Below are 27,103 nucleotides of genomic sequence, written 5' to 3'. Positions count from 1 at the left end.
ATAATGGAATTTTCTTTCCACTCCTTTATATGATAGATTTGAAGACAACATTTGTCAAAAATCTTATAAAAAGGAAAAAAATCATAAAGTGAGATTGTGTCAGATTTGTTTTTAATTGTTTGATATTTTAAGTTCTTTGATAGGCTATTCTTTTCTTTATTCTTTAGCCAGGTATCTTTGGTTTATTTTTTGTTTGCATGTTTTGGCTTAATCTTGATTTTCATTTCTCTCAGGACTGCCTTCCTACTATCTGATGTAGACTCTTCAAAGAGGAAAAGACTAAATCAGATCCAGGGAGCCAATTATTTTCTAGTAAATAAGCATGAAAGTAGCTTTCCAGAAAGTAGAGAAGGGGATGTGTTAATTATCAGGATAGCTTCGGTTTAGTCATTGGTACAGAGAGAAATTATAATAAATAATATCCACTATCAGACGGGTAGCCGTGTTAGTCTGGATCTGTAAAAGTGGCAAAGAGTCCTGTGGCACCTTATAGACTAACAGACGTATTGTAGCATAAGCTTTCGTGGGTGAATACCCACTTCGTCGGATGGATGTAGTGGAAATTTCCAGAGGCATGTATAAATATGCAAGCAAGAATCAGGCTAGGGATAACAAGGGTTAGTTCAATCAGGGAGCATGAGGCCCTCTTCTAGCAGTTGAGGTGTGAACAGCAAGGGAAGGGAAACTGCTTTTGTAGTTGGCTAGCCATTCACAGTCTTTGTTTAATCCTGAGCTGATGGTGTCAAATTTGCAAATGAACTGAAGCTCAGCAGTTTCTCTTTGAAGTCTGGTCCTGAAGTTTTTTTTGCTGCAGGATGGCTACCTTTAAGTCTGCTGTTGTGCGTCCAGGGAGGTTAACATGTTCCCCTACAGGTTTTTGTATATTGCTGTTCCTAATATCTGATTTGTGTCCATTATCCTTGGGGGGGGGTATAGCAGGGCTGCCAGCCGTGGACAAAGCAGGCAGTCAAACGACGTTATAGGGGAGCATCACATAATTTTAAACTAGCATGTTCTGTAATGAAGCAGGGACATAAGATAGAAACAAAGTTAAGCGAGACGATGTTAAGTGGGGAGTTACTATATGTGTCACCTCTAGTCTATTCTTCTTTGTTCTCATCTTTCTTTTCCCTATAACATCACTGTGCTTTTAATACCCCATAGTATTTCTATGGACAATGGCAGCGCTCACTCAAGAAATCCTACAGAAGTATATTCACATTTAACCTTAATTATCTTTCCTCCATCCTTTGGAAAACATAAAGCTATTAATACTAGAGCTCACCGTTTAACTGGTGGTGACAAATTCATTTAGCACCTCATGTGCTTAATTTAAAAGCAAAGGGCCGAATTAACTGGTCTCCCCTCTACAATGCCTGAGAATTGTGAGCGGGTAATTATAAATCACATTTGAAAGGGAAAACCACATACAGCACATTTCAGGAGAGCTGGTCTCTCTGTATTAATTTAGATATAAGGTGCCACAGGACTCTTTGCTGCTTTTAAATATCCACTATGAAACTGAGGTGTCAGGTGTGATTACAAGCTGAAACAAGCTGAAAGGGAAGGGTTGTTTGTGAGCTTCAGCTGAAACTGTGTGTGTGTGTGTGTGTGTGTGTGTTTAAAGTTACAGAATAATTGAATTTTGTTGGAGAATATGATCTTTGAGGCTTTACAACTTCTGCAGGTTGATGAGGGTGAGAGAAATGGTCTTTTGCAGTTCCACAGTACTTGATCACCTGCTCTCATATTTTAATGCCCAACATCCTTATAAGTCAGAAGGCGGGTGTCAAGGTTCCTTCCCCACTCTGAACTTTTGGATACAGATGTGGGGACCTGCATGAAAGACCCCCTAAGCTTATTCTTACCAGCTTAGGTTAAAAACTTCCTCAAGGTACAAACTTTGCCTTGTTCTTGAACCCTATGCTGCCACCACCAAGTGTGTTAAACAAAAAACAGGGAAAGAGCCCACTTGGAGACATCTTCCCCCCAAAATATCCCCCCAAGCCCTAAACCCCCTTTCCTGGGGAAGGCTTAATAAAAATCCTCACCAGTTTGCATAGGTGAACACAGACTCAAACCCTTGGATCTTAAGAACAATGAAAAAGCAATCAGGTTCTTAAAAGAAGTATTTTAATTAAAGAAAAAGTAAAATAATCACTTCTGTAAAATACGTTACAGGGTAATTAAAAACATAGAGAATCCCTCTAGGCAAAACCATAAGTTACAAAAAGACACAAAAACAGGAATATACATTCCATTCAGCACAACCTATTTTACCAGCCATTTAACAAAAGGAAATCTAATGCATTTCTAGCTAGATTACTTATTAACTTAACAGAAGTTCTGAAGAGCATTCCTGATCTGTTCCCAGCAGAAGCATCACACAGACAGACAGACCCTTTGTCCCCCCTCCTCCCCAGCCTTTGAAAGAATCTTGTCTCCTCATTGGTCATTTTGGTCAGGTGCCAGCGAGGTTATCTTAGCTTCTTAACCCTTTACAGGTGAAAGGGTTTTGCCTCTGGCCAGGAAGGATTTTAAAGTTCTGTATACAGAAAGGTGGTTACCATTCCCTTTATATTTATGACAGCGGGTCATTACGAATATTTATTACCTTATTAAACTGAACTGTCTTTGTTATAGCAAACTGAGCTTTTTATAGAAATTCCACAGAATCTCAAGCAACATCACACAAGTCCAACAGTGTGGTCTGGTGGAAGAAGCCTGGGAAAGGAGCCAAAAAAATGCTAAATTTGAATCCTGCCTTTTGCTATAGTTTGCTATATGGCCTCCAACAAGTCACATCACCTTTCTTTCTGTCATTTTACCAATCTGTAAAATAAGGTGGTTGTATTTCTTTACCTACAGTACCTCACAATTGTGTTGTGAGAATGACTGACTAATGTTTGTACAGTGCTTTATATGCAAACTAGTGGTTACACTCAAATCCATACAAATACCTTTGATTAAAAAGTAAACATCAGCTGGAGGAACTCTCCTTCTGGCCACCATTCTGGATTGTGTATGGAATTATAGTAATCCCTTCCTGCTGTCTTTCTGTCCTTGTGAATGAATATAGGATATACTGCCAGAAAATCTTTGTGTGTGAATGGTCCCATAAGCAAAAAGAGTGAACCTTTAGAAATGCAATCCTCTTGGAAATACAAAATATGGATAGCTTGCAAAAAAAGGACAGTAGACAATAATGTTTAAGCAGGAAGACCTACTTCATAAAGTCTTATCTGTGAAGACTGGAAGACTCCATGGACCTGTGTGTCTTCTTTAACTCACAGCCCTATCAATCAGTCCTACAGACTTCTGATGTCATTAAATGCAAAAATGAAATTTGAGTTTTCCCTAAAACTATGTTAAATACCACAGTGACCAGGCTGGGTACCAGGAGTGGGGGACATTCAACAGAGAAATAACCTTTAACTAACCTTTTCTAATTATTTTTAACTGTGTGAAAAAGTCTTGGTGTTTTCTGGTTCACTTAAGATATCCCAGAATGTGATATCTGTGATAAATACAGAAAGTCCCATTGCAACCCATGTTATGTGTGATGTTTCACAATGCTGCGTTTGTGAGCCAAGAAGTACAAAAAGAATTTCACAAAAGGTTAGAATGATTTTTGTAAAGGTTAATTAAATCTTATCTCTGTGTGGAATGCCTCCCTTCCTCATACCACTGCATCATGGTTATTGTTGGAATTTAACACGCATTTCTGGGTTTCACTCCAGTTTCATTTTTGCTTTTCAGTTCACCTTTAAAGTATATGAGGTATAATTTCAGCTGTTCACACAAAAAATCACATAGGGGAGACTACTATCTTCTGCTTCAGGGTGAGGGGTAATTGAGACTTCCCAGGAATGTTATAGAACTCTCTTGGAACCGTACTATAGTTCGCCCAGAGCTCACTGAATTGAATTAAAATTCTTATGGAAATGATCCTTATTTCTAGTTGTAATTTCATCAAGCAGAATTTAAAGCTTACAGTTTTCAATCATAGAAGGTCTCTCTTTAAAAATGAATAAGAGCAGTACTAGTAATTCCCATACAAATTTTTGTCATTTAAAGTGGCTTTGCATTTTCTTGTGAATGTTGAAAGAAGACTCCAAATTCTCTCTCTCCAAATACTGATTGATCAGATTCTGACATTATTCCATTATTTAATGTGAGAAAAACTCTTAAAAATGAGTGTAAAAGAACACACAACTTTATTAAACTTAATAAACTAAATTATAGTTTTAAGTGTGCACCTGCAAGGTGAATTATTTTTTTCCTGTAAATGGACAAAGTCGACTGGCCACCCACTCTCCCCATACATATACATCTTGGGAAGGAAGATTTATAATACTTTTGTAGAAGTAAAGGTATATTTTGCATATCACATATGTTCCACAAACGAATAGTTCCAACTTCTCCACACAACTCCCGCTGAGGTCAATGGGAGTTGCATCCATGTCTTAGGGTAGAATTTGTCCCACAGATTCGACATGACATATTTGTTACATGAAGCTCTTGTACTGTAGCATTAGTAGGATGTAGTAGCATTACATTATCCTGACATAAACTATCATGACTTTGTATTTATTGGGTGTAGGATGATGGGGACCAGGCAGCAAGTGTTGAAGAGTTAGAGAAACAGATTGAAAAACTCACCAAGGTAAGAGATTTCCATCAGTTTTAGTGTCTGTCTTATCTGTTTTTTCTGCCTCTAGCACTTTCTCTGCATGGGCTTCTTTGACAGGGCAGAAGGAGACACAGATCCCAGCTTATCTTCCCATTGTTGCTTTTCCTCCCATTCTCCATGTACTTGTGGTTGATTCCCTCCCAACCCTCACATATTTCCTCAACTCCCTAACCTTCTAACTAGTGCTTTTACTTCCAGTTAATCAGCTCTCAACTTATCTACTGCTGATGTTTTTACTTTCACTCTCGCAGGATATCAGTTTACCAACCACCCTTCTTTAGGTGTCTTTTCTCTCAGTCCCTGGTGAATACTGTCCAGAACCCATCCCTTGATAGTGGGGCCTTTTGCGATACTTGGACCTGCAAATTTACCCTAATTGTGAGCTCAACTGTGAAAACTGAGTAGAAGTTCATAAAGTATCACAATAACCTATAACTACAATTGTTGATAGGAAAAGTTGCCAATGCGAGAAAGTTAGTCGAACAAAAAGGCCTACTGATACAACTCAAGGACTGTGTAAAAATAATGCTTGGTAAACAAGAAAAGCATGGAACCAGAGATCAGTGAACCAGAATTGGTGTGCTGGAAATTTAGGTTCAATTGTGTGGATAAAATAATGAGGCGACGGGCTGTTGTACCCACCACTCCCTTTTAGGAGAGAAAGAGACTTCAAGGAGAAAAATTGGCCATTGGAGTGAGATTCACCATCATGGCTGCCACCCCCACCATATTGTGGGACACCAGGCCTTCTTCATCTTGATCCTGAGAGATGTTCTGGCCAGACTAGGACAAAGAGACCTACCCAGATGACATCACCACCTCTGCCACCTCCAACTAAATCCCAAACACCAGCTGGGATGTGTGACTTTGCCACCTCCACCCACCCTCTGTGTGTTCTTTTCCTTCCCCACCTTATTTCTTTTCTTTCCTGTCTCCTTTTGCCTCTTGTTTAATAAGAGTCTGGCTTAGCCAACCAAGACTGCATATTTTGCAACCCTGCTGTAAGCTTGTTACCAGAAAGTGGCAACTATAAGCAGTACCGAAATAGGCCAATGGTTGTACAAGTTTGCCAGGTCTCGGAGTGGCTCGTAAGATCGTGTGCCATGGCTGTTTTTCCAGCAGTGAGATTGCAAGTGAAAGTCAACACCAGAGACAGAAGGTGCATTTTCTATCTTTGCTGTTCTGTTCTCTCTCCTTTTGCGTGTTTGTTGTCTTAGGAAATGGGATTGGGCTTTAACAACAGCAACAATAACAGCTCCAGCCCATCTCAGCTAACTAACTTCTCTTTCCCCCCAAAGGACAGTTGTTAGCCTCCGAAATACCATTTAAAAGACTGGTTTTTTCCTTCTGAAAACTATCTTCAGCTAAAAGAGAGGGAATAAGGGATGTTGTTAAAATGAAAGTCTTATTTAATGCTTTACATTTCAAATGCTGTAACTGTTTTCCCTTATTTTCTATATCTTTAATAGTGTGATTGCCATGTACTAAGCAGGATGAGACCCTGAACCTTATTTAAAAGTGCTTACTGTTGGACAGTCAGGGTCACATTAACAACTTTAGCCCATATATTCCATCTAAATTAATACAAAGAGACCTGCTCTCCTGAAATGTCCTGTATGTGATTTTCCCTTTCAAACCTGATTTGTAATTACTTGCTCACTCCTGCTATTGGTTGACCTTCAGAACCTAGTTCCCAGGCATTGTAGAGAGGAGACCAGTTAACTTGGCCCATTGCTTTTAAATTAAGCACATGGGGTGCTAAGTGAATTTGTCACCACCAGTTAAAGGGTGAGCTCTAGTATTAATAGCTGTATGTTTTCCAAAGGATGGAGGCAATATAAGTAAGGTTAAATGTGAATATACTTCTGTAGGATTTCCTGAGTGAGTGCTGCCATTGTCCATAGAACTACTATGGGGTATTAAAAGCACTGTGATGTTATAGGGAAAGGAAAGATGAGAACAAAGAAGAATAGACTAGAGGTGACACATACAGTAACTCCCCACTTAACGTCGTCTCGCTTAACTTTGTTTCGATCTTACGTCCCTGCTCCATTACAGAACATGCTAGTTTAAAATTGTGCGATGCTCCCCTATAACGTCGTTTGGCTGCCTGCTTTGTCCATGGCTGGCAGCCCCTCCATGCCTCTCCCCAGCGCCTCCCACCCACCGGCGGACCCCGAAGATCAGTGCCTTCCCCGTGCTGCTCCTGCCCGCAGCAGTCAGCTGTCTTGCAGCATTCAGGAGGCTGGGGGAGGAGCAAGGACGCGGCGCGCAGTCTCCCACCTCCCTCCCCTGCCTCCTGAATGCCGCAAACTAGCTGTTTGGGGGGCTGCCAGCCTGTTTAATACCTGTATTAAATTCCTTATTTAATATTGTTTAAAATGTATATAATGCCTTTTGTCTTGCAAAAAAAAATTTCCCTGGAACCTAACCTCCCCATTTACATTAATTCTTATGGGGAAATTGGATTCGTTTAACGTTGTTTCGCTTAAAGTTGCATTTTTCAGGAACATACCTACAACATTAAGTGAGGAGTTACTTAAGATAATAGCACAAAGAAACTTGCAAGAAACCTCCACAATATCAGTCCCTCTATAAATTTGTAGGATTTATAGGGTACTTTTTGGTGAGGAAGACAAGTCAAATTTGTTTTGAACCTTGCAATGGTGAAGACCATTCCTGAATTCTAAAATAGCCAGGTGCCTAGACTATGGCCCAAAGCTGCATAGACTTGAATAGCTGCTTATTCAGTTTCTGAAGAGTTGCATATGTTTTTGAGTAGTACAGTAGAATCAGGTGTTTACATAATGGCAGTCGGTATAGGAAGGGAAACTGGTTAGTAGATAAGGAGAATAGAATGGGGAAAATTTGACGAATTGGGATTCTATAGTGTACCTATTTAATTTAATTAATTTATTTATTTATTAAAAGAGAGTTCATCCTTTCAGCCTCTGTCATTGGTTTGCCTACTGCTCCCAGCTGCAATAAACTCCCAGTTCTGGGAATTCTATACTGCTTCCAAGAGTGCCAGTTTAACAGAGGAAGGAGAGGGTAAACTAACTGAAATTCCTGTTAGATTTCTCCACTCCTCCCAAAGAGTACTTTGTGTTTGAATACAGGCTTTATCTTTAGATATTACTGAACTCATTTCTCTAAGCGAATTGAAATATTCATTGGTTTCTCATCAGGAGCTACAGAATCTCACGCTGCGCTGGGTACCTTCAGCACTCCGAACACCATTTACTGTATTGCATAATTGATAGGATCTTGTCTGTTCCAGTACAATGAAATCATGGATTCTGTTGTTCTCTGAACGTTGATATTAAAATACAGAACATACTACTGCAGAATGCATCCTTACGGTGATGCTGATAAATTTAGGATATATCAAAGAGTGCCCGAGCTGATTATTTGAAGACAATTTGGCTTTTTAGATAAAACACTTGTGTGAAATATCCCAAGTAAAGTGTCTGGGAAACCGTATGCTCATGTGGCCACTGAGCTGTCATTTGACCTTGCCTGAACAGATATTTTATATTGTAACAACTGATTTTTTTCCCCCACTGAATTATAATCCCCTACCCCTGTTTTTTTTTTTAAACAGCAACAAAGCCAATACAGAAGGAAGTTATTTGAAGCCTCTCACTCTTTACGGTCAATGATGTTTGGTCAGGATCGTTACAGACGCCGGTATTGGATTCTACCCCAGTGTGGGGGTATTTTTGTGGAAGGCATGGAAAGTGGTGAAGGTAAGTACCATAAAGGAGTCATTCTAGAAATTACCGTACAAGAGTATACCACCCGTGCATCTAGTCTGTTAATTGTGTCTCCAAAAATGGCCTATTACCTTCAGGAGAAGGCTAAAAACTAACCTGTGATAGCCCTAGCTATTTGTGCAGTGCTGTTTGATGAGGCTAAGGGGAGTTTTTCTGATTTTCAGTTGGTTAATTTATCGCTTGAAACAGAGAATTAATATCCTTTTGTTAATTTTTGATTAGTGTAGTAGCTAGTGTTGTAGCTAGTGTAGCTGCATATGAAATCCTTTAATGTTGCTGTGATAAATGAAGCGGGGGGGCGGGGGGAAAGAGATCTTCCTTTTAAGGACACCCAGTTAGCTATAAAATCCCTCTTGGTAGCTGTTTTCTACTTGCTTTACCTGTAAAGGGTTAAAAAAGCCCATAGGTAAAAAGAAGGGAGTGGGCACCTGACCAAAAGAGCCAATGGGAGGGCTAGAACTGTTTAAAATTGGGAAAAAACTTCCCTTTCTCTGTGTGTCTGTTGTTGCTCTCCGGAGAAGAGGGGAACAGGGCAGCAGTTATGCTGTGAGAAGCTGAAGGCCAGGTATGAAAATCATCAGTCAGACCTAGAATTGCTTATTTGGAACCCAGATATGTAAGTAGATCAGAAAATGTGTAGAAAAACATGATTAGGTTTATTTTGTTTATTTCTTATGGCTTGTGGATTCCTCTGCTAAACCCGGATGCTTTTGTTGCTTGTAACCTTTAAGCTGAACCCCCAGAAACTATTTTGGGTGCTTAATTTTTGGAATTGCTCTTGTAAAAATCTAGGAATAGCCTCAGTTTTCAGATATATTTTCTTTTTGTTTTTAATAAAATTTAACTTTTTTAAGAACTGGATTTGGATTTTTGTGTCTTAAGAAGTTTGTGCACATGTTTTTTAGTTAGCTCGTGGCAACAGCTGATTTCTTTGTTCTCCTTTCTCAGCTTTTCTCTGGGGGGTGGGGATGTGTGAAAGGGCTTGAAGGCACCCCACAGGAAGGAATTCCCAAGAGTGCCTTCCTGGGTTTCAAGGGGTTTTGCATTTGGGTGGTGGCAACATCTGCCCATCCAAGGTCAGAGAGAAGCTGTGACCTTGGGAGTTTAATACCAGCCTGGAGTGGCCAGTATTAATTTTTAAAATCCTTGTGGGCCCCCACCTTAGTGGGGAATCAGCCTTGACAGTGGCTAAACTATTTCTCTCTATTTTCTGTGGCAATGAATTCTGCAGGTTGACCACAGAATGTATGAAGAAGCATTTCTTTTTGTTTGTTTTAATTCTCTCAGGGTTTATGCAGATATTCAGAATGTTTTGTGTTTAGAGATTACATATATGGTGTGAAATAAAATGGAACATAATTGTTATACAATAAAATACTGCCTTTTCAGTTCTCTGCTAAAACAATAATTTCTTTATTAACCCATAACATGGTTTTATGCTCCTCTTTTTTTCTGAGTGACCTGAATTCCCCGCCAAGAGACATTAAAGTCTATTTTACTAAAATTTAAATGAAGTTGCTGATTTTGATAGTTAATATATACCTATTCCACAAACTTTTTTTTTTTTTTTAATTAACCTCAAGTCTAGATGCATGTGAATTTTAGAATTCACTCATTAGAATTCCTGGATATAGATCCAACCCATGATTTTGGTTCCAGAACAGATCCATTTTTTCAGTTCTGGTTTGGATGCAGCCAAAACCCGCCATTTTCTCAAGATTTTGGCCCAAGATGGCAAAAATCTCTCCAAGAACTCCTCGGAAGATGCATTCTAGGTATCTCTCACACCCATCCCCAAAGATTTCAGTACTATCAGAGTGAAACCTGAGCCCTGATTTGACTTGAAACCTGAATCACAAAGTCTCACCTAAACCTAATCATGATCCCAAAGGTAGCTTGCTAATATTGTGTGTGCTCTGTAGGGCCTCTCTTTCACCATCCGCTCATTATAGTATGCTCTGAATTAGAAACTGCTGTGCAAACACCAAAAGTTATATGGAAGTAGAAGTTGACTGTCAAATGCTGTAGTGCTTGTGTTTCTTTTCCTGTTTTCCAAAGTGTCTTCAATTGTACAGTAATAGTATTCCATATAGTGTATTTTAGCCTAGGGAATCCCAAAGAGCTTTACAAACTATATGCAGAGAACCACGGAACTAGAGCTACCTCTCTGGAGGTGCTATGGAAATTTTGGCCAAAAACACCAGGACAGACCCATGTTCTTATAAATTAGTCTAGAGGGATTGTTAAGGTCTATGCAGATCAAGGGTACTTACGTTTTTAAGATCTCATCTGCAAGATGTCTCCTTGCCCACTTTATCCCCTTTTCAGTAAATTGCATAGTAGTCAGTTTATTACCTCAGAAGGATGAGGTTGGCCCTGCTGAGTTTTGAAACCGATAGTTCCTGGGTGTAGGTAACTTGAAACTGGATGCATAGAACTCTAAGCCATCTGTCCAGTTATCAAAAATACCTCCCTCTCACGCTTTTACCTGTGCAGTTCCCTAAAGTGTTTTTTCCTGTCAAGCCCGTTTTGGATCTCTTGGTAAATTCAACATTATTGGTACCCAGATACATTACTAGAGCGAAAAGAAAAGGAGTAATTGTGGCACAATTGGTTACTCTCTAAGGTGCCACAAGTACTCCTTTTCTTTTTGCGAATACAGACTAACACGGCTGTTACTCTGAAACCTGTTACTAGAGCGGTGGGTGCATTAAAAATTCAGAAAGAGAGATGCAAAATTATAGCAGTGCATTTTCCTTGCTATTGTGCTTTTTTCCTTGTTGAAATTATTCTGGTTTTGCAGAATGTGCAAATAACCCCTGCAGGAGTTACCAGCCATAGATGATAAATAGGGGCCCTGTTTATCTGTAATTATGCAGCTGCACTAACTGATGCAGAAACTAAGCAAATGGCTGCCATGCTGAGTGCTTTTCCTTCTCTTTCCTCCCTGTTCCTACCATTTCTCCTTCTTTTGTTCTTTTTGAAGATTCTTATTGATGCTCGTTGACATATGTTAATATGGGCAGAGGAAGATAGAGGATTGAAGGGAGAATGGGAGAGAAGAGAGAACAGAACAGTTTTTTCCCCCATTTATAAATCTGGTCCTTCCCCACCTCAAAGATATTCAAGCTGACATGGACGCTGAACCTTAGGATTTTGTATTGTAAATTGTTTAGCTATTTAAACTATTCTATCCATTTATATACTTATCTATCTCTATATCCCAATCATTACATTGTGTAGGTTCTTCAAATAATTTATTTCAGGTAATGAGTAAAACAGGTACAAGTAGCCTCTAGTATTTGGTAATTAAAATTTGCAATCCACCCAATTAATTTTTTAATTAAAAGAAAGCGGGGAATTTAATGTCCTATTTCTATCTTTGGAGACATCCAATTTGTGAAATAGATTATTTATTTATTTATTTATTTGTGGTCTTCATTCTTTCTTCTCCCCCCACTATGGGCTGAGAGTTTATGGAAATAGCCTATAAACTTAAAAGCAAATATCCACACCAGGAGAGTAGAACGTGAAACTTTTTGGTAATTCTGCAGTCAATGGTAAGTTTCACAAGCACAAAGCTAGAAAAATTTTGTCCCTTCCAAAGAAATTAGAAGTGACAAAGTGCTTCAGAATTCCAGTGGTGTTCTGTATGCAAGTTAAGTGAATCTCTTAGCAATCTCTTGGGCAAAATCCTGGCCTTGTTGAACTCAATATGAGTTTGTTACTAATTTCAGTGGGTCCAGTTTTTCATCTCTGATGCATAGCAAAGTTTAAATCCGTTTTAGATTTGGTGAGGGGAAAAAAACACAATACAATTTACAACAGTATGAGAAGGGTCTGTGAGCATTTTTGTTATAAACCTCTTTCCAAACTGTTTTGAGTTGGCTGTGAAATTTCGTCCACACTGAGGTACAGTGTAAAGTATATTTGAGTGTTGTGTATCCTTTTACAAAATATTTTTCAGAGCTTGAAGGCAATTTCATACAGTACATGACGGTCTAGAGCACGTGGAAGTGACTGATGAAGTTATTCTTTATATAAAACTTGCTTACAGGAATGATCTAAGTTATATGGTTCTTCTGTGATATTTAAAGTTTACAGTTTTTTCAATTTTTCAGGTCTAGAAGAAATTGCAAAAGAAAAAGAGAAGTTAAAAAAAGCAGAAAGTATACATATCAAAGAAGAGATGTTTGAGACCTCAGAGGAAAAATTAAACTGTGTAAATACAAGTCACTGTGAGCAGAAAGAAGATCTTAAGGAAAAGGATAACACTAATTTGTTTCTACAGAAGCCTGGCTCTTTTTCAAAGCTAAGCAAACTGTTGGAGGTAGCAAAGATGTCTCCTGAATCTGACATTCTGTCACAAAAACCCAGTGGCAGTGCAGCAAATGGGTGTGCGTTATCTTATCAAAATAACTCTAAAAACTCTCTCTGCAGCCTTCAGCCCACCATATCACAAAGCAGCTCTGAAAAGTCAGATTCTAATAATCTTTTTAATCCCATTGCAAGTGGGCCAGGGAAGTTTTACAATTCTCCATTAATTCCAAATGACCAGTTGTTAAAGACTCTTACAGAAAAGAGCAGACAGTGGTTCAGCCTTTTACCGAGAATACCATGTGATGATACATCAGTTACCCATTCAGATACACCAGCTGCTTCTTCTTCACTAACTCTGCATTCAAATCCTCCCTCAAAATCACCTTCACCAGTTCCATCTCCTCATATCACTTCAACCTCTGTACAGAGTCCTATGGGAATAAGTCCTTTTGCATTATCATCACTTCAGGTTGGTACTTAATTACAATCTAAGGTTTCTGATCATGCAGTCCTTACTCAGGCAAAATTCCCTCTGAGAGCTGATCATACCATTGAAATTGTACCTTTGTTCCTTGTATTTTTTTTTAAAAAAAAAAAACATTGTAAAATGTAGCTCATTCTTAGAAATGTTTTTTTATGCAGCCAAGTACTATTTGCTAAAAAGATTTAGATTGGTAGATTAGTAGGCAAACCGGGATCTTTAAATTAACAATTTGTGTGATTTTGTGTGTACTGTTTCAAATCATTTGTGTTTATATAAAGAAGTTGGCAATTGAATGGAAAAAAAATATAACTACTAATAGTAATTTTCGGAAGTGTGGTCATCAGAAGCAACAGTTTTCTAAACATTCGCCATATAGGGTTACTAGCTGTTTGTGTGACTTGGCATCTTAGGTTTTTAAATTCTTCAAGGCAGGGATCAAGGCTTCTTTTGTGTTTTTATTATGCCTAGCACAAGGGTTGACTAATCCTAATCCAGGTTTCTGGGGGCTCCACACTAGTAATAGAATTAATAGTAATGTTTTAAAAATATTTTTGATACAGCAGATGAAGACTGGATTACCTATAATGGGACTTCAATTTTGTGGATGGCCTACAGGAGTTCTTACTTCAAACCTTCCATTTTCATCTCCCTTACCTAGTGTTGGATCAGGGTTAGGATTGTCAGAAGGAAATGGTAACTCATTTTTGACACCCAATGTTCCTACAAGTAAAAGTGAATCACCGGTACCACAAACTGAAAAAACCGCTTCTGCTCCCTCTACAGGAGTTGAAGTAGCCAAGCCAGTAGATTATCCTAGCCCAAAACCCATACCAGAAGGTAAGCATAATGCAGTAATGTGCCAGAACTGTCTAAATGTTGAGTTCCTCTAATGTTGCTGCACTATCAGAACATTTGTTTGCATGATTTCTTGAAATAAATCTGATTGTAATAGTGCTTCATGTTTAAAATGCTTGTAAAAGATTTACAAACTTGTCTTGATTCAGAAATGCAATTTGGCTGGTGGAGAATTATTGATCCAGAGGACCTAAAAGCTTTGCTTAAAGTACTACATCTCAGGGGAATAAGAGAGAAGGCCTTACAGAAGCAAATACAGAAACACATGGATTACATTACTTTGGCCTGCATCAAGAACAAAGATGGTATGTAACTGATATGAATGTTTGATTGGTATAAGGATAATAAATAGAGGTGAATCTGAGGTACATTTGGATCCAGACTAGAACTTCTCAAACGCTCGGCTTGTCCAGATGTGAGCTTTTGGTTCAGGCCAATATCTAATAATTAGTTCACTTAACTAGGTATGTTTCTTTTCATGAAAAAAGGATATTGGCTTCAACACAGAACTTGCAGCCAGAGAGGAGGGGGTTTAAAGTGTCTTTAAAACACCTTTGTACCCTCTCGATACTGGATAGCTCTGGTAGCTGGAGAGCCGCCATCATAACACAGATAGTCCTGGGGACCTGACTGAGTTATGCCAATCTTTTCAGCCTGCCCGGAACCTTCACAGTGCTACATACTGCAGTGCATACTCGACGTGCCCCCACCCTAGATATTGCAATTCTTTAAGCATCTGTGACAAGATCAATACAAAATTAAGCGGTCACATTGGATATATTAAGAGTAAGTTTATATAATGACCATTAAACACTTTTTTAATGTAACAGGTTTGAGTTTGCAAAAATCAGTTACAATGTTAATTAAAATAAAATAATACAATTTCAACTCCCAAATACAGTTGCAATTATTGAAATAAACGAAAATGAGGAAAACCAGGTAACTCGAGACGTTGTGGAGAACTGGTCAGTAGAAGAGCAAGCAATGGAGATTGATCTGGCTATTCTTCACCAGGTGGAAGACCTAGAACGGAGAGTTGTATCAGCTAGTTTGCAAGTTAAGGTAAAACTGCCTTTCAGTAAAATCCCTCTTCAAAAATGTTGTTATTAAAGTGGTAAGAATTTAAAACCAGTATTTGCAGTTCTTTTGCTGTTAGGGATAACTGCCTTCTCATTAATTTTATAGTCCACAAATGGAACAAATCCAATATAATTTCACTATATTTGTATCACAGAAGCTGGAATGTTTTCTCACTTTCTCTTCCTATTTCAAACATCAAAGGAAACATAGAGTATAGTATTACTTTTTATTACAGTTAAATCTTTGGATAAAGATCCTCAGAGTGGCAGCCCCCAGAATATTCCCTTATAGCACACAGAGCCCTGTGCCTTTCATTGTGGTGGGAATAATGCCATTTTAGGTGATGACCTGTTTTTAACTGCAAAGATTTGATGGGTATGGGATAGCTTAGTCATTTAGCTGTAGCACTTTGTGCCACCATTATATGTCTGTGTGGGTTTGTTGTTGTTCTTTAAAATAAATAAAAGAGCATTTCAACTTCTTTGTTTTGGGGATGGTGGAATAATGGAATACACCCCATGCATATGAGGAACTATGTACCACATGGATTGTGAATCTGAAGCAGCTCAGGACTTTCTGGTCACTATTACAATCATGGCGTTATGCAAGATGATTGTAGGCCCAGCAGTCTTTCTGCAATCTGGATATGATGTTTGGACTGGAGTAGAGTGGAGAGTTGGATGTTATTTCCATGTCATGGGTTGCACATTGCCTCCTGTGGTTTGAGGTCTGGGACCTGGCAGGGTCCTTCCTGTCAGAATGAGAAATCTGTTGTAATGGTCTGCCCTCAGAGACTAATGGAACTTGATGCTTCCAGAGGGCTCTGTGTGAATGCTACTGCTGAGAGACCACTCTGCTAATGATTTGGCTATGCTTATATTTTAGGATTCATTGTTTTAATTATCTGAATAGTTTGAGAAAGACAGGGTAAAAAGCTGATTACTAACTACTGACATCTGCTGAAGACAGTACCTGAATTTTTTAGGTTAATACAATACAAAATTCCATTATTCCCACACTTATCCAGTTACAGCACCAAACAATGTGTAAACCTCTCTACTAAATATAGGGCTGGATGTGTCCTGAGCCTGCATCGGAGAGGGAAGATCTGGTATATTATGAACATAAGTCATTTACTAAATTGTATAAGAAGCATGATGGAGACTGTGCTGGAGGAGAAGAAGGCAATACCACTGCTCTAGAGCGGAAGAGTGACAACCCTCTAGATATAGCTGTAACCAGGCTTGCTGACTTGGAGCGGAACATAGAGCGAAGGTATCTGAAGAGCCCCTTAAGTACCACCATTCAGATCAAACTGGATAATGTGGGCACAGTTACTGTCCCTGCTCCTGCACCATCCATTAGTGGTGATGGTGACGGGTAGGTTATTGAGATTAACTTGAAAAATTATTGTGCTTCTTTGCTAATTGGAGCCTATTTTCTATTGCCTGTTATCTATGTATCTTCTTGTATGTCTGTGATCCATATGGATCATGTTATTCTGCATGGTGCTTTGTAAATATTTTTTGTTATGTATGTTGATAATCCTGCAAAGTTATCTTACATTTAACTGGTTGTGACTAAGCTTTGAGGCACGTAGCCACAGTCTGTGCACTACATCAAATTTAGTTGCTTAAACCTTATACTTATTGGCTGTGTACGTTTCGTCATTGCTTGGCTTTCAATGTGATAATGATTGTTCCATGTTCAGAGATCAGCAAACATGGATGTGACCTACTTAATTTCTCTGTATTTCAATGCAGAATTGAAGAGGATATTGCTCCAGGGCTAAGGGTATGGAGAAGGGCATTGTCAGAAGCTCGCAGTGCTGCACAGGTAGCTCTGTGCATTCAGCAGTTACAGAAATCAATAGCATGGGAAAAATCTATTATGAAAGTTGTAAGTGTTTTTCATTTAAGAAATACTGTAACTAAACTTTGCTGTGTCCTATTTCCCCACTTTAAGATACTGTGATTACTAATGTCTCTCTTACCGCTTCTAAAACTTACTACAGTTAAACTGTACGTAGTGCACTTATGAGCATAAATCGTACAGATTTCACTTTTGCCAAATTCAGCATTGTGAAACTTCCTATAATGGAAAGCTCTTCCACTGGTTGCTTTATTTTTAAGGTGTCAATTATTCTTTGAAATGAACATGTAGGTATAAAATAGGCATTTCCGTGGAGGACACCATATTACTGAAAATTACTCATCTATGATGTTAGCTTCATGAAGACTCATTGTCACATACTGTAATTAAAGGCTTGATTTTTCAGAAAGTTGAGATGCTCCAAAATGTATGTGGCTTCTTTCCATGCCCACTTATCACGAGTGAACATGCAAACTGGGCAGATATATAAGCAAGTGAGTTGTAATGTCCATCTCCTCATACACATGCCCGTTTAACAAGTAGAGCTGTGTTAATTGCACATACAAAAAAGCATGCAAATGCATGTGTAAAAATTTGCATGAACCTTTGAACCTCAAATTTCTGAAAATTAAGTTTTAAGACTGCTCTAACATTCATCAAAGAGAACTTTTACAGTTAAGTGTTAAGTATATAATGTTGAAATGTTAACTTGTAAACATCTTCATCCAATTATTGGATTGTTAAAACTAGCTCAAATTTGCTTTATGACCCAATATTGTGATCCAGTATTGTCAGTGTAATATGGTGGGCACTGTAGAAAGCATTTTTTTTTTAAGTTATTAGCCCCTCTCCTCATTTTTGAACAAGCAAGTAATATCCCACTTCTACCCATTAGGTATGCTTTGTATTTCTAGATAGATAATTGAAGGATAATTTACAGATACAAATTATGCTTATAAGGTTTTATGCTCCTATCAAAAGATTATGGATACTACGAGAGGAGCCAAAAGACCACGGAAATGGCTTAAAGTGTAATTTGGGACTTTGAGAGCGAGGTATAGTTTAAATCACAGTTTTTCTCAATTGGGTTTGTCCATTGAATTACACAGGAAATGTGGGTATTTAGTAGAAGGGCTCAGTCCTGAAAGGTGTTGATATTACTTACACCAAAACATTTTTTTTAATTGCATAGGACAATTTTTAAAATTCAGAATTTCCTCTTCCTTTTTTAAATTGCACTTTGTTTTTTCTCGTGTTTTCCTCTCATATTTTTATAGTTACAGACTTTGGACTAGAGAAAATAAGTCAAATGAATAGTCTAAAACATCCATCATCTTAAAATCTTTCCCCTATATTCACCAAAACAGTATCTATATTAATGAATTTGGAAGTGGCAACTAGTAGCTGAAGTTAGTAAGAGTTCCATTTCCTATGCTGCTGGCTACTGTCATTTCTTCTCCCCTTTTCCCACAAATAGATATCTGATCAAAAATATGTTTGTACTCTAAAATAATTGCATGTAAAACTCACTTGTCTAGTTCAGTTGTGGACTGTCAGCTTACATAAATTTAAATGATATATATAGTTTTATAAAAATATAAATTGTAAATATGTATTAATATATAAAATTCAAATATACATTAATGTAAAGATATAAAATGAAATATATAATATGTTATGGTAGATATTACATAATGAAGTTTTTCCTACTTTAAAAGTATGACGACTTCAGAGAGGTCCAAATGGCTATATCAGGCACTCGAACGATTGGCTTTGTCCTCGGTTGATCCATTGCCTTTTTCTTAATAACTATTTTATAAATATTTGCAAACACATCTGGCTCTGATCCTGAAGTCACAGAATTTTCTCTAAGCAGTGTCTGCATAGTCCAGCCAAAGATTATCAAACTGTAACTTGTTTAATTTAAAATGGACTGTATTTAATAATAATTTAGAAAATATTTTTAAAAATTAAATAGGCTTATTATAACAGCTCTTCATTTGCAGTATTTTAAAACTAACAATAATGTATTTTAACTCTCTATTAAGCAGCTCCTTTTCAATGCCTAGATTTTTCATTTGCAGTGGCTTTTGACTGACATGTGCCATGACTTCCAGCACTTAATTTAATACATTTCTAGCAAAGCTACGCAAATTGTCTCTTTGCCTGTATAATACGTCTGTGAAAAATATTAATACCTCATGACACTGAGGTCAGAGGTCTAAATAAAAATTACATTTGAATAATATACAGTAGCCACACTTAAGAACTTGCCATTATTGTCTTAGCTAAATACTTACTTCATTATTTGCATTATTTCCCAAGTATTTCCTATAGCAGGGGTGGTCAAACTTACTGACCCACTGAGCAACATACAACAATCTTCAGAAGTTCGAGAGCCCAGGCATGCCTGCTGGGGCTCGGGGCTTCTGCCCCATGGGAGGCACCTGCCAGGGCTTGGGGCTTCAGGCTCGGCCCTCTGAGGTTCCAAGCCCCAGCAGGCGTGCCCCAGGGTGAAGCCCTGAGACCCACCTCCCTGCTAGGTAGAAGCCCCTACTTCAACACCTTGCTGCAAGGCAGAGGTCCTGAGCTCCACCCCAAGTCTGGGAGGTGGAGAATGGGGGAGGAGCATGGGGGGCTCCAGGAGCCACACTTTAACTGTAAAAGAGCCGCATACAACTCATGAGCGACAGTTTGGCCACCCCGCCATATAGCAAATGGTGAGGTATTGTATCTATCTAGCCAATACAAAACAGGAAAGTTCTTCAGGTTGACCACTTTACAGTATGACCTTCAATTTTATAGCGGTCTAGAAAGAGTTCAAATATGACTGTCCATGAAATCAGAATCCCTAAATTGCAGGTCAGTTTGTATTGATATGGACATGTCTAGTTGGCTCCAGTTGAGAAAGTGAGGAGTCATTTACGTGGTCTGGTCTGTACAAGGACCATGGACTTTTGTCCCTCCCGTCACCTTGGCGGTTCAGAAGTGAGCTGTAGCTCACGAAAGCTCATGCTCAAATAAATTGGTTAGTCTCTAAGGTACCACAAGTACTCCTTTTCTTTTTGCGAATACAGACTAACACGGCTGTTACTCTGAAACTTTAAAGACCCACTCCACATCAAGAGACTCAGAGAAGAAATGTACCTCCCACAGAAAATAAAAATACCAAATTTTCTATTTTTAAAATGTAAATCAAATGTCTAGTTGTGTTTTATTTTTCCATTTATCCACACCATGTGCAGCTGAAGGCATAAAGCTACATGCATCTTAGACTTATACTAACCAACCACTAAAACATGCTGCTATTCCATCTTAATGCTGTATCTTTAGTGTAAATTCTGTATCCAGTTGTTGCTAGTGTACGTTTTTGCAATGGACTTACTAAGACTTCAACAAAACAAAAAAAAAGTTGTAATGAGAAACAACTCCAGAGATATAAAGGTATCACGATTTCCTGGAGTCTGTGGGAAAATTAATAATGAATTGGAATTATTTTAGTGCTAGTATTAAGTTAATTTAGGAGCTCATCCAAAGCCTTATTAATTTTTCCCATTGATTTCCATGGGATTTGGATCAGGCCCTTTCTGATTATTTTTCTAAAATAGTGTACTAATTTTAAAATGTAATTACTTTATAAAGTTCTACAAACCATATAACATACTAGATCTTGCAATTAAGATATGCAAAATAAAAATTTCAGACTGTTTTTCCCCACAAACCTTAGGGATGCAGTGTCTCATTCTTTTTCTACCCAGCTCACTTCATCAAATAATTATCATATTACTGACCTACTTTTAAATTTATTCACTTTTTAAATAAAGCTCTGCTTACATACTCCTAGCCATATGCCCAGTATAAGGCCAACCTAAATTTTGATCATGTCTTTTGTTTCATGTGAACTTGTTTTTATGTAAAATTAAAATTGATTACATTTCCTACACAATGAAATTATTAGCCAATGCCTAGTCATACGGAAGATCAGTTCCCATAAATGCTGTGCCCTATCTGCAAACAGTGAATGCCCTACCAGCTGCTGAACCAGATGAAAAATCCAAAGTGAGACTAAACAGATGTGTCTTGCTGTATCTTAAAGGCTGCCAATCTTGGCATTGGCAGATTATAAGAGAGTAGATCCAGAACAGAGGGATCTAAGGATGCCCTGCTTTCTAGCGCTAGGATGTCAACCCTGGGGACAGACAACAAGAGCATTCTAATTGATTGTGACTTCCACCATAGGGCATAAGTGGAGACAGAGTCGCTGAGATAGCATATGTGCTATCAGTGGTTTTTGTGGTTATCCAATACCTCTGCAGCATTTAGTGAAATGTAAAAGGTATTAATTGCTTTGTATGCTTTGACATCAGTGTTAAATGTAGATGTGTTTTTCAAGTGTGTAATGTGTAAGCATTTCGCCTTTGGCTTAATTCCTCACACTGTACACGAGCCATGCAGATAATCCCAGTGCAACCACAACCTATTATGTAGTTGTCCATATACATGAGAGAGAGAAAATTATAGAAATACATAGATGTATACACATGTATAGCTGTGGCTACTGTACGTATGTAAGATAATGTGGAAAATATTTTCCAGTGCTGAATGTATGGCATATATTACTACATTTCAGGAACATTTTTTAAGGGAGGCTTACTGAATTAAAGTGATTTTGCATGTATTGTAGTACTGCCAAATATGTCGAAAGGGAGATAATGAGGAACTTCTGCTTCTTTGTGATGGCTGTGACAAAGGCTGTCATACATACTGCCATAGGCCGAAGATCACTACTATACCAGAGGGTGACTGGTTTTGTCCTGCCTGCATAGCAAAGGTAATATTAATCTTAAAGATGAATTGAAATGTTTTTGACCCTCCAGTACCTGAGTTCAGAGTTCTGTGCTTCTCCAGCAATTGCTGACAACTTGACAAACATCTAAAGTAGAGCAGCAATCTGCATGCCTTATACTGGCTTGGGTGACTATTAGGGATGCTTTCAAGTGTTGCAAGAGAAGAATAGAGTCTTAATAAAGGTGTTGGCAAAGGATATGACTTTCAGCTACTTTGTTTTTAATTGTACTCATCAGTAATTTTGCATTTAAACATAGGCTGCTACAAATTTGATATCCTAAGCATCTTTTTCTCTATTTTAAAATAAGTTTTTTCATTCACCTTTCAAACAAAGTTGATATAACTGTTGACAGACAAATGTTTCATACAGATATGCAGTATGAAAACAAATGTAGTAGTATTATGATGTTAGTGTGTCACTTCGTTCTCATATAGTGCTAATCAAAGATTATATTTCTCTCAGACAAATCTTTCACCTTCTATTGTTACAAGTAACACCTAAGGTTGCTGTATAATTACTCTGTATTTGTATTTCATAACACTTTGTTAACAATCAGTTTGGCTCTTTCTCTCACTATATTCAGTCAGTTTGCGTTTTAGTTTCCATGGGTGTTTCACACAGCAATAAGGGAGAGAAACCCTATCTTTTTAAAAAAGGAAAATGGAAATGTAAAACCACAGAAATTGGCAATACAGGGAAAGGGGGGAATTCCAGGACAATTGTAGTGCCTGAAGATACTTTTAACTCATTTTTTTAAAACTGAGTTTATTTTAATATTTTGTAATAGTTTCATAGAGCATAAGGCCAGAAGGGACCATTAGATCAGCTTGTTTCACCTCCTGTATATCACAGCCTATTAAATTTCACTCTTCCCCCAGAATTCATCCCAAAAACTTGTATGACTAAAGCACAACTTGTGTTTGACTAAAGTATATTTTCCAGAAAGACATGCAGTCTTGAATTGCAGAGGTGAAGAGATGGAGAATTCACCACTTCCTTTTAATAGTGTCCCTTAACTGGTGCTTTGCCATAGACAGTGTTATGCTGTATAAAGCACCCTGTACCTTTTATCATGGGTTTCCTTCCTCCTTCCCAAATTACTGAAACATTTGGGTATAAAGGAAGCCAGAAACTAAAGGTGCAACTCAGAAAAGACTCCCAGATTTGCTGGATTTGGGTCTAAAATTCTGTAAACCCACCAAATTTATCATGATGTCTACCTTAAACTGTCAAGTATCAGGGGGTAGCTGTGTTAGTCTATATCCACAAAAACAACAAGGAGTCCGGTGGCAACTTAAAGACTAACAGATTTATTTGGGCCTAAGCTTTTGTGGGTAAAACAACCCGCTTCTTCAGATGCAGTGAAGCTTATGCCCAAATAAATCTGTTAGTCTTTAAGGTGCTACCGGACTCCTTGTTGTCTTTGTAGATACCTTAAACTGTAAATCAATCCAGGCAGTCTAGGTTAAAGCTCAATACAGATTTGCTGAAAACTTCATAAATCTTTTCCCTGTAACAAAAACCGAAACTGGGCAACTTTCAGCTAATTGCATGTTTTGTTATAAAACATCTGCTTTATTATGAATTTTCAGCCAACAAGTTTTATAAAGATGCATGCCAGCAATACATTTACAAATGTAACATCACCATATGTAATGGTAATACCACATTTATTTTGTATTGTAAGTACAGGGAAACACTTTTATCTAGGATACTTCTGTGTGGCAACTGATGGCAAATGTTGACATTGACTTGCTACCTCTGTAGATTAATTCCAGATAAAATAAGTGTTTAAGGGATATCAGTTTGACCAAGTTCAAGTAGGGCTTACTCAGGCAAAACTGCCATTAACTTTACTGAAGGCCTGATCCCGTGAGGAGGTAAGTGACAAAGAAGGCACTAAGCCCTCTCAGCTCCCATTAATTTAATTGCAAGTTGAGGGTAAACAGCACTTCACATGTTCAGGCCTTCAGCGAGGACATTTGGTCCATTCCCATGACTCTTCAATTGACTTGTCATCTGAAGGACCCTCCAACAGGGTCACCATTAAGTCAGCATTTTGCAACGATTGCCACATACAGGTATGTGTGTATGATACTAGAGTACTTCCCTATATTTAAAACAAGAAAAAATAGAAACCACTGTGTGGTAATAGTATAGAAAATTCATAGTCATTTATAAATCTTTGCAGTATTCTGTTTTTAAAGCTAAGGAATTCTTAGTTTTTCTAAGTTTTTTCTCCTCGTATAATTCATTCATATTCTCTGCATCTTATACAAATGGTGCAACAATGTCAGCCCTTCCAGCTTTATCAGGACCAAAATGCTTAAGCAATGTGTTTACCATTCATGCCATAGATAGGCAAATGATATAACTATTTACAGTAAGTAATGAATTCTACATAATCATGCTCTGAAAAAATGTGTAACATACAGTTTTTTAGAGAACTAAACAGAGAACCCAGATATCAAAAAAGGCCTCCAGCATCATTATTGCTTGTAACCTGGTAATAAATAAAATACAATCAGATGTGAACACTAGACCACAAGTAGGGGACTGAAAAAATAAAATAACATTTTACAAAACCTAACACAAATGTTAGAAAATTGTGTTTTAAAGTGTTAATGAAATTGGTTTTGGGTGTATTTAAACATTTTCTTAGTATTTGCCCCCAGAATATAATAGCATTTTGTTAGTGCTTGAGAAACAAGAAGCAAAATTTACTAAATAGAGATGAATGAAGTATAGAAAGTCAATAAACAGCAAATATTATGAAATCTAAATCTGATTTTTAAAACTCTTGTTTAAATTATCTAAGATGTGTGTGTAACACAACCATTTTTAATACATAGTTTTTAGTTTGACAGTGTCTCTTTTTATTCATTGATATTATCTTAATTTTATAACACATTGGCTGGAGAATAGTTGGTTGGATGAGTTTAGGAAAACTTCAGTGTAGTCTCTTCAGTAGCTTTAGGTACTTGACTTCTAGATTTAGGAAATCCCTGTTAAGATTAGAGCGAGAATCCAGATGTAATGGGGTTTTTTGGTACTCTCAATACCCAAACCCTGTTTACAGACTTATCAGGAAATATCTGTATAATGTTTAGTTGAGATTTTTCATTTACAGACATCCTTGGACCCTCGTTTTATCAAATAAGGGAAATTTTGGAGTTCATTATCATTGCTTAGGCAGCTAAATGAAACTTCATGAATGCAATCTATAAATCTGTTGATGTTCCCCTTTCAGCATAGGCTTGCTGGACACTTCTTGTTTTCTCAACCTGCTATGGCTCCTTTTTAAAAGGCTTTTGCATATCTGTCCTCCCCTATTCAGACGTGGGCTGTTTTTTTACATCCTGTTTATCATCCTTGAAAGATTGTGGTTCTCCCCATGGTCTTTTCAGTTTAGCTTTCAATCTTGCAATAAGATTGATCTTTAAAAGGCAGTAAGATGCAGGCATTTTCATCTCATTGTCCCTTTCATTTTGCATGAAGATGATGTGGTCCTCTGAATGAATCCCTTTGTCTAGTTGTGGAATTTCACTGTAATTAATCTACTAAATTGTTAGTCTGTTTTCTAGACCTCCGGCATCCTGGTATTAAGACTAAACTAAGGCTTTCGGAGTCTTTAATCAAGAAAGGATCTGTTAGAATTAGACAGTAGAGATGGAAAAGACCTATTCAATCATTCAGTCCTTTCCCTGTCTATATTTAGATATTTTTATAGTGTCTGTTAATACAAAATCTAGTGTTTTGTCCAGTCTAGTTTTAAAATTGCAGTGATAGGGCCGTCACCTCTTTTAGCACATTTTTCCAATGCTTCATATATCTTGCTGTCAGGAAGCTTTCAGCTTTTTAGTCTACCATGTTCACTTTCTTAGTTTCATCCCATTATTCTTATATATGTATGTATGTATGTATTTTCCTTTCTTCCATATTGTTTATACCATTCATGTATTTGTAGACTTCCTTTGTGTTCTCCCTTCATTGTCTTTGCCACACTATACATATTTAACTCTTCTAATCTTTCTGCATAAAGCAATCAATTCCTTGTCTACTGACCTTTAAATAAAAATCTTTATCTTCCACAATATTCAATGTCTTTCCAGTAGTATTGGTCAGAAACAAATGCAGTATTCCAGGTGTGGTTGTACCAAAGCCATTTAGAGGAAGACCATTACTTCACCAGCCTTTTAATCTTTTTGAACATGTAGTCTGAAATTGTATTTTTTTGCCCATTATATATATAGCTTCAGTCTCTCTCTGGTCATTCGATTACAGATCTAAAAGTCACAATATTATAACAAACAATCTTCAAAAACAGACTTCAACGAGAGACTTCTGAATTGGAATTCATTTGCAAACTGGATACAATTAACTTAGGCTTGAATAAAGACTGGGAGTGGATGGGTCATTACACAAAGTAAAACTATTTCCCCACGTTTATTCCCCCCACCCCCGCTGTTCCTCAGACATTCTTGTCAACTGCTGGAAATGGCCCATCTTGATTATCGCTACAAAAGGTCCATCTCTTCCCCCCCATCCCCTCCCCACTGGTAATAGGTCACCTTACCTGATCACTCTCTTTACAGTGTGTATGGTAACACCCATTGTTTCATGTTTTCTGTGTATATAAATCTCCCCACTGTATTTTCCACTGAATGCATCCGATGAAGTGAGCTGTAGCTCACGAAAGCTTATGCTCAAATACATTTGTTCGTCTCTAAGGTGCCACAAGTACTCCTTTTCTTTTTTCTTAGAGCTTTAAAGAATTCCAATGGACTTTTGAATTAAGACTGTAGCCAAGATTTTTCCAAAGAGCCTAGTGATATTTTTTTGCCTCAACTTTTATGTGCTCAACTTTAAGATGCCATAAAGTGGCCTGGTGGCTTTTAGAGCATGGTTGTTCAATATCTTCTGGAAATCAGGTGCCTTTATAATGTTCTAAATTGAGGACCCAGAATTCCTAATCACTTCTGAAAATATTGGCCTATGAATTATACAGTCTACGACCTTCAGAGATCAAAAAGAATTAAGTGATCTACCTGTTCTCTGTTTATCATACTAAATGCAGCGATTGTATTTTGATACTGTTTAGTGTGTCAGACCTTCATGGGTTTTCTGTTGACAAATAATACAAACTTCTGTGTAATCTGGTTATGTTTTGTTAC

General features: G+C 37.7%; 1 protein-coding gene across 22 annotated transcripts in view; it reads left to right on the top strand.

The window, feature by feature from the left end:
- Window positions 1-27,103, top strand: part of BAZ2B (bromodomain adjacent to zinc finger domain 2B) — a 277,861-nt gene that overhangs the window by 237,559 nt on the left and 13,199 nt on the right. For 13 of the 22 annotated variants that reach the window (XM_084644095.1, XM_084644075.1, XM_084644088.1 and 10 more), the window contains 9 exons: window positions 4,604-4,666; window positions 8,298-8,442; window positions 12,591-13,258; window positions 13,834-14,110; window positions 14,278-14,433; window positions 15,030-15,190; window positions 16,278-16,588; window positions 16,972-17,107; window positions 21,765-21,911. In XM_084644095.1, the coding sequence (XP_084500221.1) occupies window positions 4,604-4,666; window positions 8,298-8,442; window positions 12,591-13,258; window positions 13,834-14,110; window positions 14,278-14,433; window positions 15,030-15,190; window positions 16,278-16,588; window positions 16,972-17,107; window positions 21,765-21,911 (2,064 nt within the window). The remainder of the gene's footprint in view (window positions 1-4,603; window positions 4,667-8,297; window positions 8,443-12,590; window positions 13,259-13,833; window positions 14,111-14,277; window positions 14,434-15,029; window positions 15,191-16,277; window positions 16,589-16,971; window positions 17,108-21,764; window positions 21,912-27,103) is intronic. The other 9 variants (XM_084644084.1, XM_084644081.1, XM_084644091.1 and 6 more) reach the window with 4 other exon arrangements.

This window comes from Lepidochelys olivacea (genome assembly GCF_965140295.1).
Source record: "Lepidochelys olivacea isolate rLepOli2 genome assembly, chromosome: 11".
NCBI classification, from domain to species: Eukaryota; Metazoa; Chordata; order Testudines; family Cheloniidae; genus Lepidochelys; species Lepidochelys olivacea.
The sequence above is the reverse complement of the archived record's forward strand: the minus strand, read 5'-3'. Positions and strand labels throughout refer to the sequence as shown.